We start from the raw sequence: 15019 nt of genomic DNA on the forward strand, positions 1-15019 counted from the left end.
GCTGCTCAGCAAAGAAATTTCACGTCACACGCCGGTGATAATAAACCTGATTCTGAATCTGACTTGTTGAGTTCCTTCAGCTTTTTGTGTGTTGCTCTGGCTTTCTGTGTGTTCTGTGACATTGAATTTCAAAGCTCAGTCTTATTATTATGTTGTCATGTTCACTGTTATTTTGATTAAATTATGGCAGAATTATCAGGAGAATATAGAGAGGCTGAATTTTTAAACATGATCTACTTTGACCACCTTTTAGTAGTCAACACACAAACTTACTTGCTGAACGATAAACGATTTTCTGTTTCTGACCACACAAAACACCATACCATAAATTGTTAAATAAACACAGAAATGTCCCCCGTTTATTAGAATAAGTCGCTCCAAGGCATGGAAAAGAGAAGTTATTTAACAGATCTGCATAGGAACAATCTGAATGTTATGAGGAAAAGCTGTTTAGATTCGTTGTGGAGCAGATGGATCCGACAGTCTCCTTAACGTTAAGTCTACGTCCACAATGAGTTTTGAATTTGTATTACTGGATTTTAAGTTAGGGGCACTTTCAACAAATCACTCACGATACTCTGCCAACATTTTAAACTTTATCTTTCATCCATCCCTTTAACCCAAGCACTTGGCCTCAGTGAAATATTTTTCCGCCTTTTTCCTCTCCTCAGCGACTCCGCCCTCGCCTGCCACCTCGGGATTGGTTCACATGGAGCTGCCACCTGCCTTCGCCTAGCGGCACTGGCATGCAACGCAGCAAAGCAATCTGTCGTTACAAAGTGAAAAGCTCCCCACTCTCAGCAAAGAGAGAGACAGGGACGGAAGCTGCGGAGTAGCGGAGAGCACCACGTTCTCACTGACAGGCAGCAAGCACTCTCTGCCTCCCCATTGGATTCCAACTCGGAGGTCTGACATGAAACCTGTGGATAATTAATATATATTTTCAAACATTGAGCGCAGAGCCCCGGGTGCTCAATTCCTGACCGTTTTACAAACTGACCTCACTGGCTTTTCATGTGAAGACTTGGAGGCAGCGGGGTGAGGACGGGGGGCTGAAAGAGGACGCGGAAACCTCCCGGCTGTCTTCCAGATGCATTCACTGCTGGATCGCAAAAAGAAGGACGCTGGTGCCGAGCTGGGGTTCGCCGAGGTGCAAGCGGGCGGACTACTGCCCCAAGTCCAAAGGATGTGGTCGGGTGTGGGCTGCCTCTGGGTCCTGCTCTCCTCTTGCCTGGTAGCGGTGTGCAGCTTCAGCATTATCTCGCCCGCCTGGATCGTCAAGGAGCAAGGCAAGGACTCGGTGAGCTTCGGGCTGCTCTGGCACTGCTCGGAGGCGGTCTACAACTGTTACACTTTCGGCAGCCTCGGGAGCTTCGCTGACATCCCCTCGGGGTCCTGGCAGGTAAACCATTACGGAGGGGCTGCTGGTGGGGGTCTGTCGGAAGACAGGGGAAAAGTTATATTCACCAGTTGCAATATGTGTTACTTGGAAAGTCAAACTGTCCTGTTGAAGACCTCACCGACTGCAAACCTTTTCCGATGTTTTATATATATATCAATGTACGTAGGCACGTGGATGTATACGCGTATAAATGTATGTGTATATATTTTAATGATAAATACTTAACCCAGGACAATAAGTAACAGTTTTACACTAGTCAAATGGGTAATAATTGTACAGGGAAAGCCAAGTTCAAATGATTTATGTAGGTTATATATTATGTTTGTCCTTTCTCAGAAATGACAATTCGTCGACGGATTTATGAATAGTTTAATGTCACTGAGTTCGGAAAACATCAATGAGGTGGGAAATAACATCCACTATATCCGGTGGCTGATTAAAAGATGTAGTTCCCCAGCACAATATACACTACTAACTTCCCTGACAAACCCGGTCCGCGTCGGTTGAGCACTCGGTAACCCAGTCCTAAAGGTTAAAAGTGAAAAAGAGACTGCTTTTGTTTGTCTTGGAGGTTCCGTGGTCCCGGCCCTCATTTGACACCGTCTATCCTCAGTGGCAGCTGAAAAATCACCCGGTGATGAATTTTCCCGGAAAGCCTACGTTCTAGTAACGTGTACCGATTGTAGTCAGCTCTAGAATGTAAGTGGGTCGCGATTCTTGTGTGCCGTTACAACCAGTGTCTTAGTGAGGATTGTCAGTCTCTGTGTTAGTAATAGTTCGTATTATTGATTATGGCCCTTTTGAAGGACTTGGGTTCGCTTGCGCTCTTTCCGTGCGGCAATTTTGTTTCCCGGACAAAATTGCAACAAGCAAATGGAGTTGAAAGGGTTAACTGAAGGGTTAGTCTCTTTTGCTGAAATGTGCCTTGCGCCGGGTAATTTTACTTGAAACAACAGGCGGCGCCGTCCTTCACCCCGATCGTTGACCGGTCACAACTGCAGCGGGAGCGCATCTCAGCTTTACGAATCCTACCTAAAACTGTGATACAGGATTTGTACCGATACATCAGCAGAATTTAATATTTCCAACCCCGAGTCTGCTTCCTTTAGGTATTGGCTTACAAAAATAATTGTTCTGAATTTTTATTATTTGTACAATTGGATCTTGATTGTAAGGTTTTGCCCCAAGGGTCATAATTATTTCTGAATCACCATTTTCTATAAATTATGAATAAAAGTAGGTATTTTTCTTCATTTAGCAACCCTTTACAGGCAGCATAAAGAGGCCAGATCAATAGATCTGGCAAAGCTCATAGCATAGTGATACGTGTCATGTTAAATCATATCATCAGCTCACTTGGATTTGTAGGAATGATGCACGGTGCTCCGGGATCATCAGTCACCCATAAACAAAATAGAAGGCTTGGCAAATATGTTTGCAGGGAGATAATAGTTCCTTTAGCCAAAACGTGACCGGACTTCAAACGACTGTTACTGTTCTCGATAAAAGTCACCAGATTAATTAGCTTGTGCGCTGAACATTTAAGACCCGCGTCGCTTAAAAGGTTCTGTGGGCCCAGGGTTGTGTACTTAAATGTTACACGTATGACAGGAATGATACATAATTGGATTGAATGGGATTGGATTTTCTCCGTTATGAATGGGTTCATAGTTATCAGGAGCTGACAGGACTTGTTACAATGGCGGGTGTGAGTTATCCATCTGTATAATCTGTTTATCTGCCTTTCGGGTTATTCGTTTCTGCATTGATTCCGCTCTGTTAACCCTTTGAGGTGCAGTGTCGCATCTGGTTAACAACTTTCCTGCAAATCTCCGTTTGAAAGCTTCCAATTTGGCATTTTGATCCTACCATTGAGCGAAAGTACAATGTCACGAAAGGTGTTCAGTGTGACAAAGCTAATCTGTCCTTCCTTGCTTTTCTTGGCCTTTGATACAGTAAATCTGAACATCCTCGTTCACCAGCTCTCCTGAATTCGATTGTTGTTCTTTATTTTTCTCTAAATGCCTGCAGGAAACAGAATCTCAAAGTAGTGTAAGGTAACATGTGCTTATTTTAATAATAAAGGTTACCTTAACTTTGATAGCAAGCCAGGTAGGTTGTGCCACACTTGACTGATTGCGTTCTTATCTCTCCTGATTTGGCCAGACTATCAATTGTTTCTCTCTCTATATCCACTGACCCATCCCCTTCATTTCTCATCTAGGTTCACATTTCTCAGAATCAGGTTTATTATCACCGGCATGTGTAGTGAAATTTGTTAACTTAGCAGCAATAGATAATACAGAAGAAATAATAATAAAAAATAAGTAAATCAATTACAATATATTTAATTACATCTATTGAATAGATTAAAATCGTGCAAAATACAGAAATAGTATATATTTAAAAAGTAAGGTAGTATCCAAGGATTCAATGTCCATTTAGGAATCAGATGACAAAGGGAAGAAGCTGTTCCTGAATCACTGAGTGTGTGCCTTGAGGCTTCTGTACCTCCAACCTGATGGTAACAGTGAGAAAAGGGCATGCGCTGGGTGCTGGAGGTCCTTAGTAATGGACGCTGCCTTTCTAAGACACCATTCCCTAAAGATGTCCTGGGTACTTTGTAGGCTAGTACCTAAGATGGAACTAACTAGATTTACAACCCTCTGCAGCTTCTTTAGGTCCTGTGAAGTAGTCCCCCCCCCCCCCCCATACCAGACAGTGATGCAGCCTTTCAGAATGTTCTCCACAGTACATCTTAAGAAGTTTTTTAGTGTATTTATTAATATACCAAATCTCATCAAATTCCTAATGAAGTATAGTAGCTGTCTTGCCTTCATATAACTGTATTGATATGTTGGGACCAGGTTAGGTCCTCAGAGATTTTGACAGCCAGGAACTTGAAACTGCTCACTCTCTCCACTTCTGATCCCTCTATGAGGATTGGTATGTGTTCCTTCGTCTTGCCCCAAGTCCATAATCAGCTCTTTCATCTTATTATCGTTGAGTGCCAGGTTGTTGCTGCGACACCACTCCACTAGTTGGCATATCTCACTCCTGTATGCCCTCTCGTCACCATTGAGATTCTACCAACAATGGTTGTATCGTCAGCAAATTTATAGATGGTACTTGAGCTATGCCTAGCCACACATTCATGTGTAAGTGGAGAGTAGAGCAGTGGGCTAAGCACATACCCCTGAGGTGTGCTGGTGTTGGGCGTCAGTGAGGCGGATATGTTATCACCAATCCGCACAGACTGTGGTCTTCTGGTTAGGAAGTCGAGGATCCAACTGCAGAGGGAGGTACGGAGAATCAGGTTCTGTAACTTCTCAATCAGGATTCTCATCTAGTTACTCCCCTCCTTCACATTATTTAAAACGGTGTCAGTTTCCATACATTCACAGCAACCTCCTTCATCCTTTCTTGTTCCCATCCACTCTATATGAATTACTAGACTACTTGTCCACTGGAGGAACAGAAGTGTCCTTTGGCCACATATTGGGAAGACCATGCTTGGAAAACCATTTTCTGGAAAATTGCATTTTTGCCACCTCGATGAGCATTTCTAAGCCTTTACTAAATAGCACCCTGATCCCTGCCTCTTCAGCACCATCTGACTCTGCCCCTTCATCAGCTAATCTACTTCAGAAAACTACCTACCAGGTTTTGTGTTATTTGTGACCTTCACTATCCTTGGCTGGATGTGTTCATTTTTCCCTTTGAGAATTTACATCTTGAACTCTGCTGCCCATGTCCAAACTCGTACAGGATTCCTGTTTCATGCATCATGTGCATGGTGACCTCCTTGAGCTCACTTAAACAGTGAAATTTTAAAACTCCTCTTGTTTTTAAATCATCCCAAATTGTTATTCCTTCATGTCCCTCTTTGATCTCTCCCAATCTCTGGATCTCTAATCATTCCAATTAATTCCAGAGTTTAATCTCAGCACTAATGGCAATGTTGCTTTAAACTTTGGATTTTTATCCTAAATCCTATCTTTTTTCTGCCACTTTTGGTCCTCTTTAAAATTATTTGGCCAAGTGTTCTATCATGTATAATATCTCTGTCAGTTGCTGTTGACCATTATTTAATGAAGTTTATCTGAAGTAATTCAGCATATTTTTTTGAATTTAAAGATGGCAGCTAAGTACAAGATTTTGTTTAAATAAAGTATAATATTAAATACAATGACATGAAAAGGTATATTGGGGTGGAGTTGGGATCATCTCCCTACTCCCTCCACTTCTGTATTGACCATAAGGTGGCAGTGATAGTTGCTACAATTGGTCTGAATTGCATTGGATTAGAAAACAATTGGATAAGTTTTTTTTGTGTGTGGTTCAATTAAGGTAACCTAAACTGGAGTATAAGAATTGACTATGGTTGTGGTCGTCCCCTTGTACAGTAGCCAATCACCAACCCTGGCTTGCTTTGCACTCCAGGAACACACCATAGCCATCAGTTGAATTCATATCTTTTGAACAGCTTTTGAAAATAAGTAGTCCTAAAAAATGTGGGATTTTTAAAAAATCTTGTGATATTAATTGCTGCTGTTGTTTTACCTACATTGTACAATATGCAATACAATTTTCTAATGTGCTGCTCACTGCAAGAAATTAGGGTCAATCAGTTCAACTTGGGTGGCTTGGCAGCACAATGGTTAGCACAACACTTTACAGTATGAGTGACAAGGGTTCAATTCCCGCCACTACCTGTAAGAAGTTTGTACATTCTCCTTTGTGACTGTGTGGCTCTCTTCTGGGTGCTCCATTTTCCTCCCACAGGCCAAAGACGTACCAGTTGGTAGGTTAATTGGTCATTGCAAATTGTTCCATTATTAGGTTAGGCAAGGGTTATACCAGGAGTTGCTGGGCAAGGCAGCTTGAAGGGCTGGAAGAGCCTATTCTGTGCTATATCTCAATAAATAAGCAATAAAAGCAATAGGAAATCACTTATTTAAAACATGCTACATTAATTTTAGTGTGCAAACCCTTCCTGAATTCATTGCACAATTCAATCATATTTACTTTTAAAATATTTTAATACATAAGAGCAAAGATGTAATGCGGAGGTTTTATAAGGCTTTGGTCAGCTCACACTCGGAGTATCATGAGCAGTTTTGGGCCTCTTATACAAAAGAAGATGTGCTGGCATTGGAAAAGGTCCAGAGCAGGTACACAAGAATGATGCTGGGAATGAAAGGTGTCTCTGAGCCTTTACTTGCTGGAGTTTAGAAGTCTGAGGAAGGGATCTTATTGAATATTGAATAATCTATTGAATATTGAAAGGCCTAGTTGGAGTAGGTGTGGAAAGGATGTTCCCTATGATAGGGGAACCTTGGACCAGTCTCAGAATAGAAGAATATCCATCTACTACAGAGATAAGAAGGAATTTCTTCAGCTAGAGGGTGGTGAATCTGTGGAATTCGTTGCCACAGATGGTTGTGAAGGCCAAGTTGTTGGGTATGTTTAAAGAAGAGGTTGATAGGTGGTTAATTAGTCAGGACGTCAAAGGTTATGGGGAGAAGGCAAGAGAATGGGATTGAGAACAATAATAAATCAGCCATGATGGGATGAATAGCCCAATTCTGCTCCTACATCTTATGGTTGTGAGGTAGAAATATAATGGGTTTTTTTTATTAGTGAATGTGAACTACAAGTTGATTCTCCTGTTGTGCAATCCTATCCCCTAACATTGATGTACTAAACTTCCTCTGCTCCATTTGATTTCTCCCTCTCTGGAATGAGGCCACTGATCAACATTCGGGATTATTGGTGTCTTTCTTTGGATTTTGGCCTTTCCTTACATTTGATTTCCTAACTTACCCTTTAGCAGAGCACATGGGATGTTAGCAGTGAAGGCATCTTTGGGACAATTCTTAGAATCGGGATCAGAATCAGGTTTTTATTATTTCTGACATATGCTATGAAATTTATTTTGTGACCAATTCAGTGCATTTTCTGTGGGTTGCTTAAGTTACAGTTATTAGTATTTAGTTAGTACCAGTTATTGTACTTCGATCAACAAAGAGTTGATAGTAGTCACTAGGACAACTACCTCCATGTGGAATAAGGTCTGAAGGGATAGTTTAGGGGACAGGACGGGGAGTTAGGCGTCAGGTTAAGGTTTAGGGACAGGGATAAGGGGGAGTTAGAGGTCAAGCTGGAGTCCAGCCTGAACCCTGCACAGTCAAAGGTTAGCGATCCCTGTAGACAGATGTTACGTTGGCAACCAATGTGGACGGAGACCAGTGACCCAGGTTGATGGGCTTTGGGGATGCTTGCTGGTGACTGCCCAGGGAGACAACTCCTCCACCAGGCTGGTGGGTCCAGGGATTGGAGGTCCATGCAGGCAGGAGGCATGAGGGCCAGTGGAACCCCCCCAGGTCAGTGAGTCATGATGTCAGAGGTCCTTGCGAGTCTAGAATTCAAGGCCTGAAGTTTGGGGGGTCCCAGTCACTGGCAAGTCTTGTGGTCCATACCAAAGATCAGGGCTTGATGGTCAAAGCCTGGTCTGGAAGTCAGAGGACTGATGTCTGCAAATCCATGAATCTGCTGTAGGCAGCCTGTCCTGCCATTGGAGGCTTCTGTGTATGTGTGGGAGTGGGTGGGTGGGAGGGTAGAAGGGGACTCATATTGCTGCTGTTGTCTTGTTTCATGTTGTGTTGTTCTGTTCCACGTTGTGGGTATGCTATGTTGGTTCCGGAATGTGGGGATGATGCGTGCAGGTTGGCTGCAGCACATCCTTGGGTTGTGTTGTTAACACAAGTGCTACATTTCACTGTACACGTTTTGATGGATAGTGCTGTGCTGAAGTCTTCGATAAACAACACGCCCAAGACGTTTGCACAGTACTGTCGTAATTTTATGTATTGCATTGTATTGTAGTCGCAAAAAAAAAGAAACAAATTTCATGACATGTGAGTGATGATAAACTTGATTCTGATATGGGTCTCTATTGTGCACTGAGAGTGGGAAGGGGGCAGGGAGAGGGGAATCATGGTTGGAAAAAGGGGCAGGGAGAGGGGAGGGAGTGGGAAGCATCAGAGAGACATTTTGTAATGATCAATTAACTAATTGTTCGAAATTGACTTTATTATGTATGTCCTTCATACACATGAGTAAAAATCTTTATCTCTGTCTAAATGTGCAATGTGCAATTTATAATATTATATACAACAGGATGGTCAATATAACATCAAAATACAGTTGTGTCAGCATGAATTAATCAGTCTGATGGCCTGGTGGAAGAAATTGTTGGTCCTGGCTTTTATGCTGCAGTACCATTTCCCGGATGGTAGCAGCTGGAACAGTTTATGGTTGGGGTGACTCAGGTACCCAATGATCCTTCGGGCCCTTTTTACACACCTGTCTTTGTAAATGTTCTGAATAGTGGGAAGATCACATCCACAGATGTGCTGGGCTGTCCGCACCACTCTCTGCAGAGTATAGTTCCCATACCAGGTAGTGATGCAGCCAGTAATGATGCTCTCAATTGTACCCCTATAGAAAGTTCTTAGGATTTGGGGCCCATACCAAACTTCTTTAACTGCCTGAGGTCAAATGACCTTGCCTGGTGAAACAGGGCTGGGTGCGTCTGCACTCTTGCCACCACCACCACCCCCTCTCCACCTGTCCCACACCCCTCCCATGGTGTTCCACCCTCATTATTCCCAACATCCTTTGCCCCCACCAGATTTCCATACTCGCTCTCAGCTCCACGTTGACAAACACGGTACTGTGCAAAGGTCTTGGGCACCCTAGCTATATATTTATGTGCACAGTACTGTACATGTGATACATAAATGAATCCAAAATAACTGATTTTCCCTATCCTCCAGCAAGAATCAGTGCAGAGCGTAAGCAGGAGGGCATTCCTAAAGTAAAGCAAAATTGTCCAACTAACTAAGACATGGGAGCTAGGGCACAGAGGCAATGATAGGCCAACCTTTGATTACCTGACATTCTTATTCAGGTCCGTAAAGCCGTGTTGTGGAATTAGCTTATCTTGATGCTAACCTGGCGCTGGAATCGTGATAGTCTTTGTAATAGTCGTGATTGTGCAACTCTTTAGTGCTTCTGTATTTGTGAATAAACCATCCCTTCAACCGGAATCAGATTTAGCACCACAGAAGATGGCTGCTTTTCCTTTTATTTCTCTTCTACCTTTTGTGCTTTTATATCTGATTAGATTGCTTGGCTCTATCAGTCTAACAGGACATCTGGGATAGCAATACTGTAACAATTTAAATGCTGAAGAAGACGAGGAACTGCAGCTTTCCCATTAGGAATGTATTCACTTCCCTCTGCCTTTTCTTGGGCTCAGGTTTAATCACTGGCTGCCATCACCAAGCTGTGGAAACCTGATTTCATCCCATCAATAATTGCTCAGTTGATGGTGCTTTCACCCCTGGAGCCTGTCAATTCTGTGTTCAAGTCCCAGTCCAGAGATTTGAGATGAGCAAATGCATGTGCATGGATAGTTTTTAATGACAGATGTTTCTGAACGACACTGTAAATGATGCCATCTCTTTACCACACAGATATAAAAGATAATACACAGTAAAAATTTTTATGTATCTTATTTCATGGTTGAGAAAGATTCTGTAATGCAGACATGGCAAATATTGGCCAAGTTCATCTCCCACTTGATCTCAGGCATTGCACAGTATGCATTATTTATTACAGTTCAAGATAACTGTAAGTAGGTCTTTATAGAAAGGATGTGGCTCTGCAGATGCTGGGTGTTCAGTTGTATTATTCCGAGCTGAATGATTTTTCCTTGTGCCTGCAGTCAAGCAAGAAAAAAGCATGTGCCTCTGATTCAGAGTGAATGCATTAGTGACAGTTCACCGAGGCTTCATTCATTTGCACAGAAAACTTCTCGATGCTTTAGCTGTTCTGTGACTTCAAGTTTTATCCGCCAGCATGACTTTGCAGTATCCTGTAGCAGCTAGAGTAATACTATAAAAGTGCCTGCCATCACTGATCAGGGTTCAATTCCCACTGCTGCCTGTAAGGAGTTTGTGCAATCTCCCCGTAACCATTTCCTCTGTCATTCCAAAGACGTTCGGTTCGGGTTAGTGAGTTATGGACAGGTGCATAAAGAATGGCTACACCTGCCTGATGCCCAGCACAATCCTCACTGATTTGATGCAAAATATCCCTTTCACTGTATGTTTTGATGTGCATGTGGCAAATAAAGCTGATCTTTGGATACAACTGAAACTTGTTCAGCAAACAAAATGTTGTTATTTTAATGGCTTATATTCTGTCTAGATCAACACCTCGTATTCCTTCTAGGTAGCTTCCAATCACATGGTTTCAACATTGATTTCTCCAACTTCTGGTAAAATACTATCCCTGCTCCACCTTCCTCATTCTTCATTTCCCCACTCTGGCCTTTTTTCCTCTTCTCCTCAACTGCCTATCACCTACCCCTAGTGCCCTTCCTCCTTCCCTTTCTCCCATGGTCTCATCAGATTCCTTCTTCTCCAGCCCTTTACCTTTTCTGCCAGTCTTATTTCATCCCCATCCCCCCCCCCCCCACACTCATCTGGCTTCACCTATCACCATTTATCTTGTTCTCATTCCCCTTCCCCCACTTTATTCTGGCATCTTTCCCCATTTTTTTTTTTCCTAGTCTTGATGAAGGATCTCGACCTGAAACTTCTGTCCTGTATTAATTTCCATTGATGCTGCCAGACCTGCCAGCTTTCTCCAGCATTTTGTGTGTGTTGCTTTAATAGCTGGTGGGTCTTTCCTACAACACTGCCAAAGCAAGTCAAAATCCTATTTGACCAGTTAGGGCATTGTTGCTGAGATTCAGTTTGTGACTATTAACCAACGGTTCAGAGTAAATGCAACTGTCCAGAGTGGAACTGTACATGGAGCAACTTCATGTACAATGGGCCTATGGTTCGGGTGTAAGATGCTTTGACTGAGAAAAGGAAATAAGCTGTACTTTTTGTTTTCATTCATTACATTGAAATTGGAATTCATGTAGCACTATATAAACCCAAATGGAGATTTATTCTTCTAAGGGAAAATTTAATGGCTGAGTGCATTAGATGGATCCCAGTTACATCTGTACATTAACGATCCATTAATCATCAGAAATTGATGTTTGCTACATGCACTTTCCCTTGTGGATTTTACCCAAGCCATTGCATTTTATTGTAAAAAGAATTATTTTGCTGATCCCTTCAAATCATCATTCTTGTTCTGATATGATTAACGTTAGCATGTGAAGGGTCTTCTAACTTTTTCAGAGCTCTAATGGTTCATTCCCTTGGTCTGTTCCTATGACTTTGTTGCAAGTCTTTCACATTTAGATCAGATGGCCGTGGACCCAGTTCCCACTCTATGACTGCCTCCAGGAAGCCACATTGACTCTGAGTCCAAAATAGATAATGTTGAATCAAATGTTCATTATTTATCTCTCCTGTGCTATTTATAATCTTATGCCATTTGTTTTGCTTTCATACCCAAAGTCCAAAGAGGAAAAAAATCTTTGGTAAAATATGTATAGAAGAATATTGATTGCCAGCTATATTCTCCTCCAGATGTTTGAAATCAGTGGAATCCACACTCAGAAGCAAGTATATCTGCCAGCCAATGCCACCACACCCACCACCCCTACCCTTCCACAGAAAGCCCAAAGATGAATTTGTCCACCAAAATTAGTTTCTATAACCGAACTGTGGTCAGGTGCATGCACAAGACAGTATCAAGCAGGAACATGTTTCTTCCCACAATCAAAAAAATTACTATTGATTATACACCCATGAACAGATGTTCACCCCAAAAAATATCAGGAGGAACCATATTAAATGGCTGTAAGTTTATACTCCTGCTCCTGGTTGTGATGTGGCAATGAGGGAGAGTTGTGTTTTGTGGAGATGCTGTTCTTCTGTCGGCCTGTTGAATGGGATTGGTGTTGAAGCTCTCTTGGCTCAACGTGAAGAGACACAATGTGATCAACACACAGAAGATGCTGGAAGAACTCAACAGGCCAGGTAGCATCAGTGGGAAAGGAATACAGCTGATGTTTCAGGCTGAGACCCTTAATCGGGCCTGGGGATAAAAAAAGATGAGGAGTCAGAGTAAGAAATTGGAGGGAAGGAAGGAAGAACTGCAAGGTGACAGGTGAAACCAGGAGGGGTGAAATAAAGAACTGGTAAGTCAATTGGTGAAAGAGATTCAGGGTTGGAGAAGGGGGAATATGATAGGAGAGGACAGAAGACCTTGGAGAAAAGAAAAAGAGGGAAGCACCAGAGGGAGGCAGATAGGGAGATGAGGTGAGAGAGGGAAATGGGAATGGTGAAGGGGGTGGCATTAACAGTAGTTTGAGAAATTGATGTCTGTGCCATCAGGTTGGAGGCTACCCAGATGGAATATAAAGTGTTGCTCCTCCAACCTGAGTGTGGCCTCAACGTGACAGTAGAGGAGACCATAGATTTACACATGGGAATGGGAAATGGAATTAAAATGGATGACCACTGGGACTGACATGTTTGATTGTGAAGTGGAATTAAAATGCCACTAGGGACAGTCAGCATAGCTTTGTGAGTGGCAGGTCTTGCCTCATGACCTAGAATTTTTCAAGGAGATGACAGAAGAAATTGAAGGTAGAGTAGTGGATGTGGTGTACTTTTATTTTTAGTAAGGCACGTGAAGGTCATGAGGCATGGGAGCTGTGGAAATGTGACTGCGGATTCAGAATTGTTTAAATATCTTACATAAAACCTAAAAAAAATAATTCAGCATTGTAGACTTGTTCTGGTATTAGATTTTCATCTGCGACGATCTTGGCAAACTCATCAATAAATCTCTGTTTTGTGATCAGCAGATATTTTAAAAATGTAATACCATGCCTTTTCTTAAATTTCTACAACTAGCCTGCTGTATATCCACATTTACCTTCAATTTTCTGTTTGTTGTGATAGATCTTTGCTTGTTTCATGATCAGCATACCATCAAGTAGCATATGTTTGCTCCAACATTGATGAATCCACTCTTTAAATACTCAATCGAGATCTTCACACTTCACCTTATGTGGTATTTTAATATTGTTCATTAACATCTGTTCATTACATACAGTACTGTACCAAAGTCTTAGGCACATATAGTTAGGATGCCTAAGAATTTTGTATAGTACTGTAGTGATTTTATGTATTACACTGTATCACTGCCACAAAAAACAGATTTCATGATATGTGAGTGATGATAAACCTGATTCTAATATGGGTTTCTGTTGTGGAGAGTGGGAAGGGGGCATGGTTGTGAAAAGGGGAAGGGAGCAGGAAGAAACGTTCTGTAATGATCAATAAACCAATTGTTTGGAATCAATTAACCTTGCTTGATATTTCAGAGCTGGGTGTGTCTGCACCCATGCCAACTCCCCCACCCCTGCACCTGGCACTCCTTTGCCACCAATCATACACTCCATCCATGGCACTCACCTTTCCCAATGTCCTTTGCTCCTGCCAGATTTATAAGCTTGCTCTCTGCTCCACATTGACAAATATAGTGCTGTTCAAAGGTCTTAGGCACTCTATTTATATAAAGAGTCTTGCACATCACCTGGGAATCTTCCCAGTGCCTTGTGGAATTTTCCATTTGTGACACCATGTCAGCACTAAAAAAAACAATTTCAGAGGTTTTTGGATGTTGAGTTTTCAGATAATGGATACTCAACCTGTACTACCTCAAAAGGCTGCTCCTGTCTGAAGCAATTTAAAAATAAAATCATCATATCCACAATTTTACATCTACTAAGTGTGAAACTATTGTGTGAATTGTCTCGGTTAAAACCTATTAAACAAAGGCAAAGATTCCCTACCCCGAAGGCTTCGGGTTACGTAGAACCTGTCACATTTATACTTTGAAATCATGTGGCATCAGTAGAGCTTTTCAAAGGTCAAGCACAAGGCTTTCCACTAATTGAGAATATGTTCCTTAATGGTCTTTGTTTCCCTTTCTGAGTGGAAGCACCAATTTATTGTCAATTATATACTGAATGATGGCTCTTTATATGCGGAGTCTAATCTATGAGGAACTGTAAAGATACTTGCATCTTTCAGAGAAAGAATGTCATCATCTCAGTGGTCTGGGCTGCATTCGAGTCTTTCTGCCAACAGTAAAAAAAGAACAGGTTGTTCTAAGTCATGGACTCACAACCACCACTCAGTTGAAGTAATTCAGTCACATTGATCTGTGATTTCAATGCAGTTGTTTTCAGAAAGCAGAAGGGTGCATTTTCAGTGCAATTACTTCACGTTGAGTAACTAATAGGGAACAGTGAAGATGCTGTGTATTCACTAAAATCAGAAGACATAGAAGTGGAAATAGGCCATTCAGCCCATCAAATCTACTCTGCTATTCAATTATGGCTGATTTATTCTCCTCCTCAACTCATTTTCTTGCCTTCTCCCCATAGCTTTAATGCCCTCATTAATCAAGAACCTATAAATCTCTGCTTTGAATATACCCAATGACTTGCCTTCCACAGATTCACCAACCTCCCCATTCTATAGCATCATCCTTCTATTTTGCCGCTGTGCCTTTTGGTCAAAGACTCTTCCACTGTAGGAAACATCCTCTCTGTGTCCAATC

At 42.0% G+C, this 15019-nt stretch overlaps 1 protein-coding gene across 1 annotated transcript in view; it reads left to right on the forward strand.

Moving 5' to 3' along the window:
• Nucleotides 1-776: 776 nt before the first annotated feature.
• The window catches only part of LOC132396070 (LHFPL tetraspan subfamily member 7 protein), a 319687-nt gene continuing 305444 nt past the window's right edge, over nt 777-15019 (forward strand). Inside the window, exon 1 of the mRNA XM_059973439.1 lies at nt 777-1402. Within this exon, the coding sequence (XP_059829422.1) occupies nt 1091-1402 (312 nt within the window). The 5' untranslated portion in view covers nt 777-1090. The remainder of the gene's footprint in view (nt 1403-15019) is intronic.

This window comes from Hypanus sabinus, chromosome 6 (genome assembly GCF_030144855.1).
Source record: "Hypanus sabinus isolate sHypSab1 chromosome 6, sHypSab1.hap1, whole genome shotgun sequence".
In the NCBI taxonomy this organism is placed as follows: Eukaryota; Metazoa; Chordata; class Chondrichthyes; order Myliobatiformes; family Dasyatidae; genus Hypanus; species Hypanus sabinus.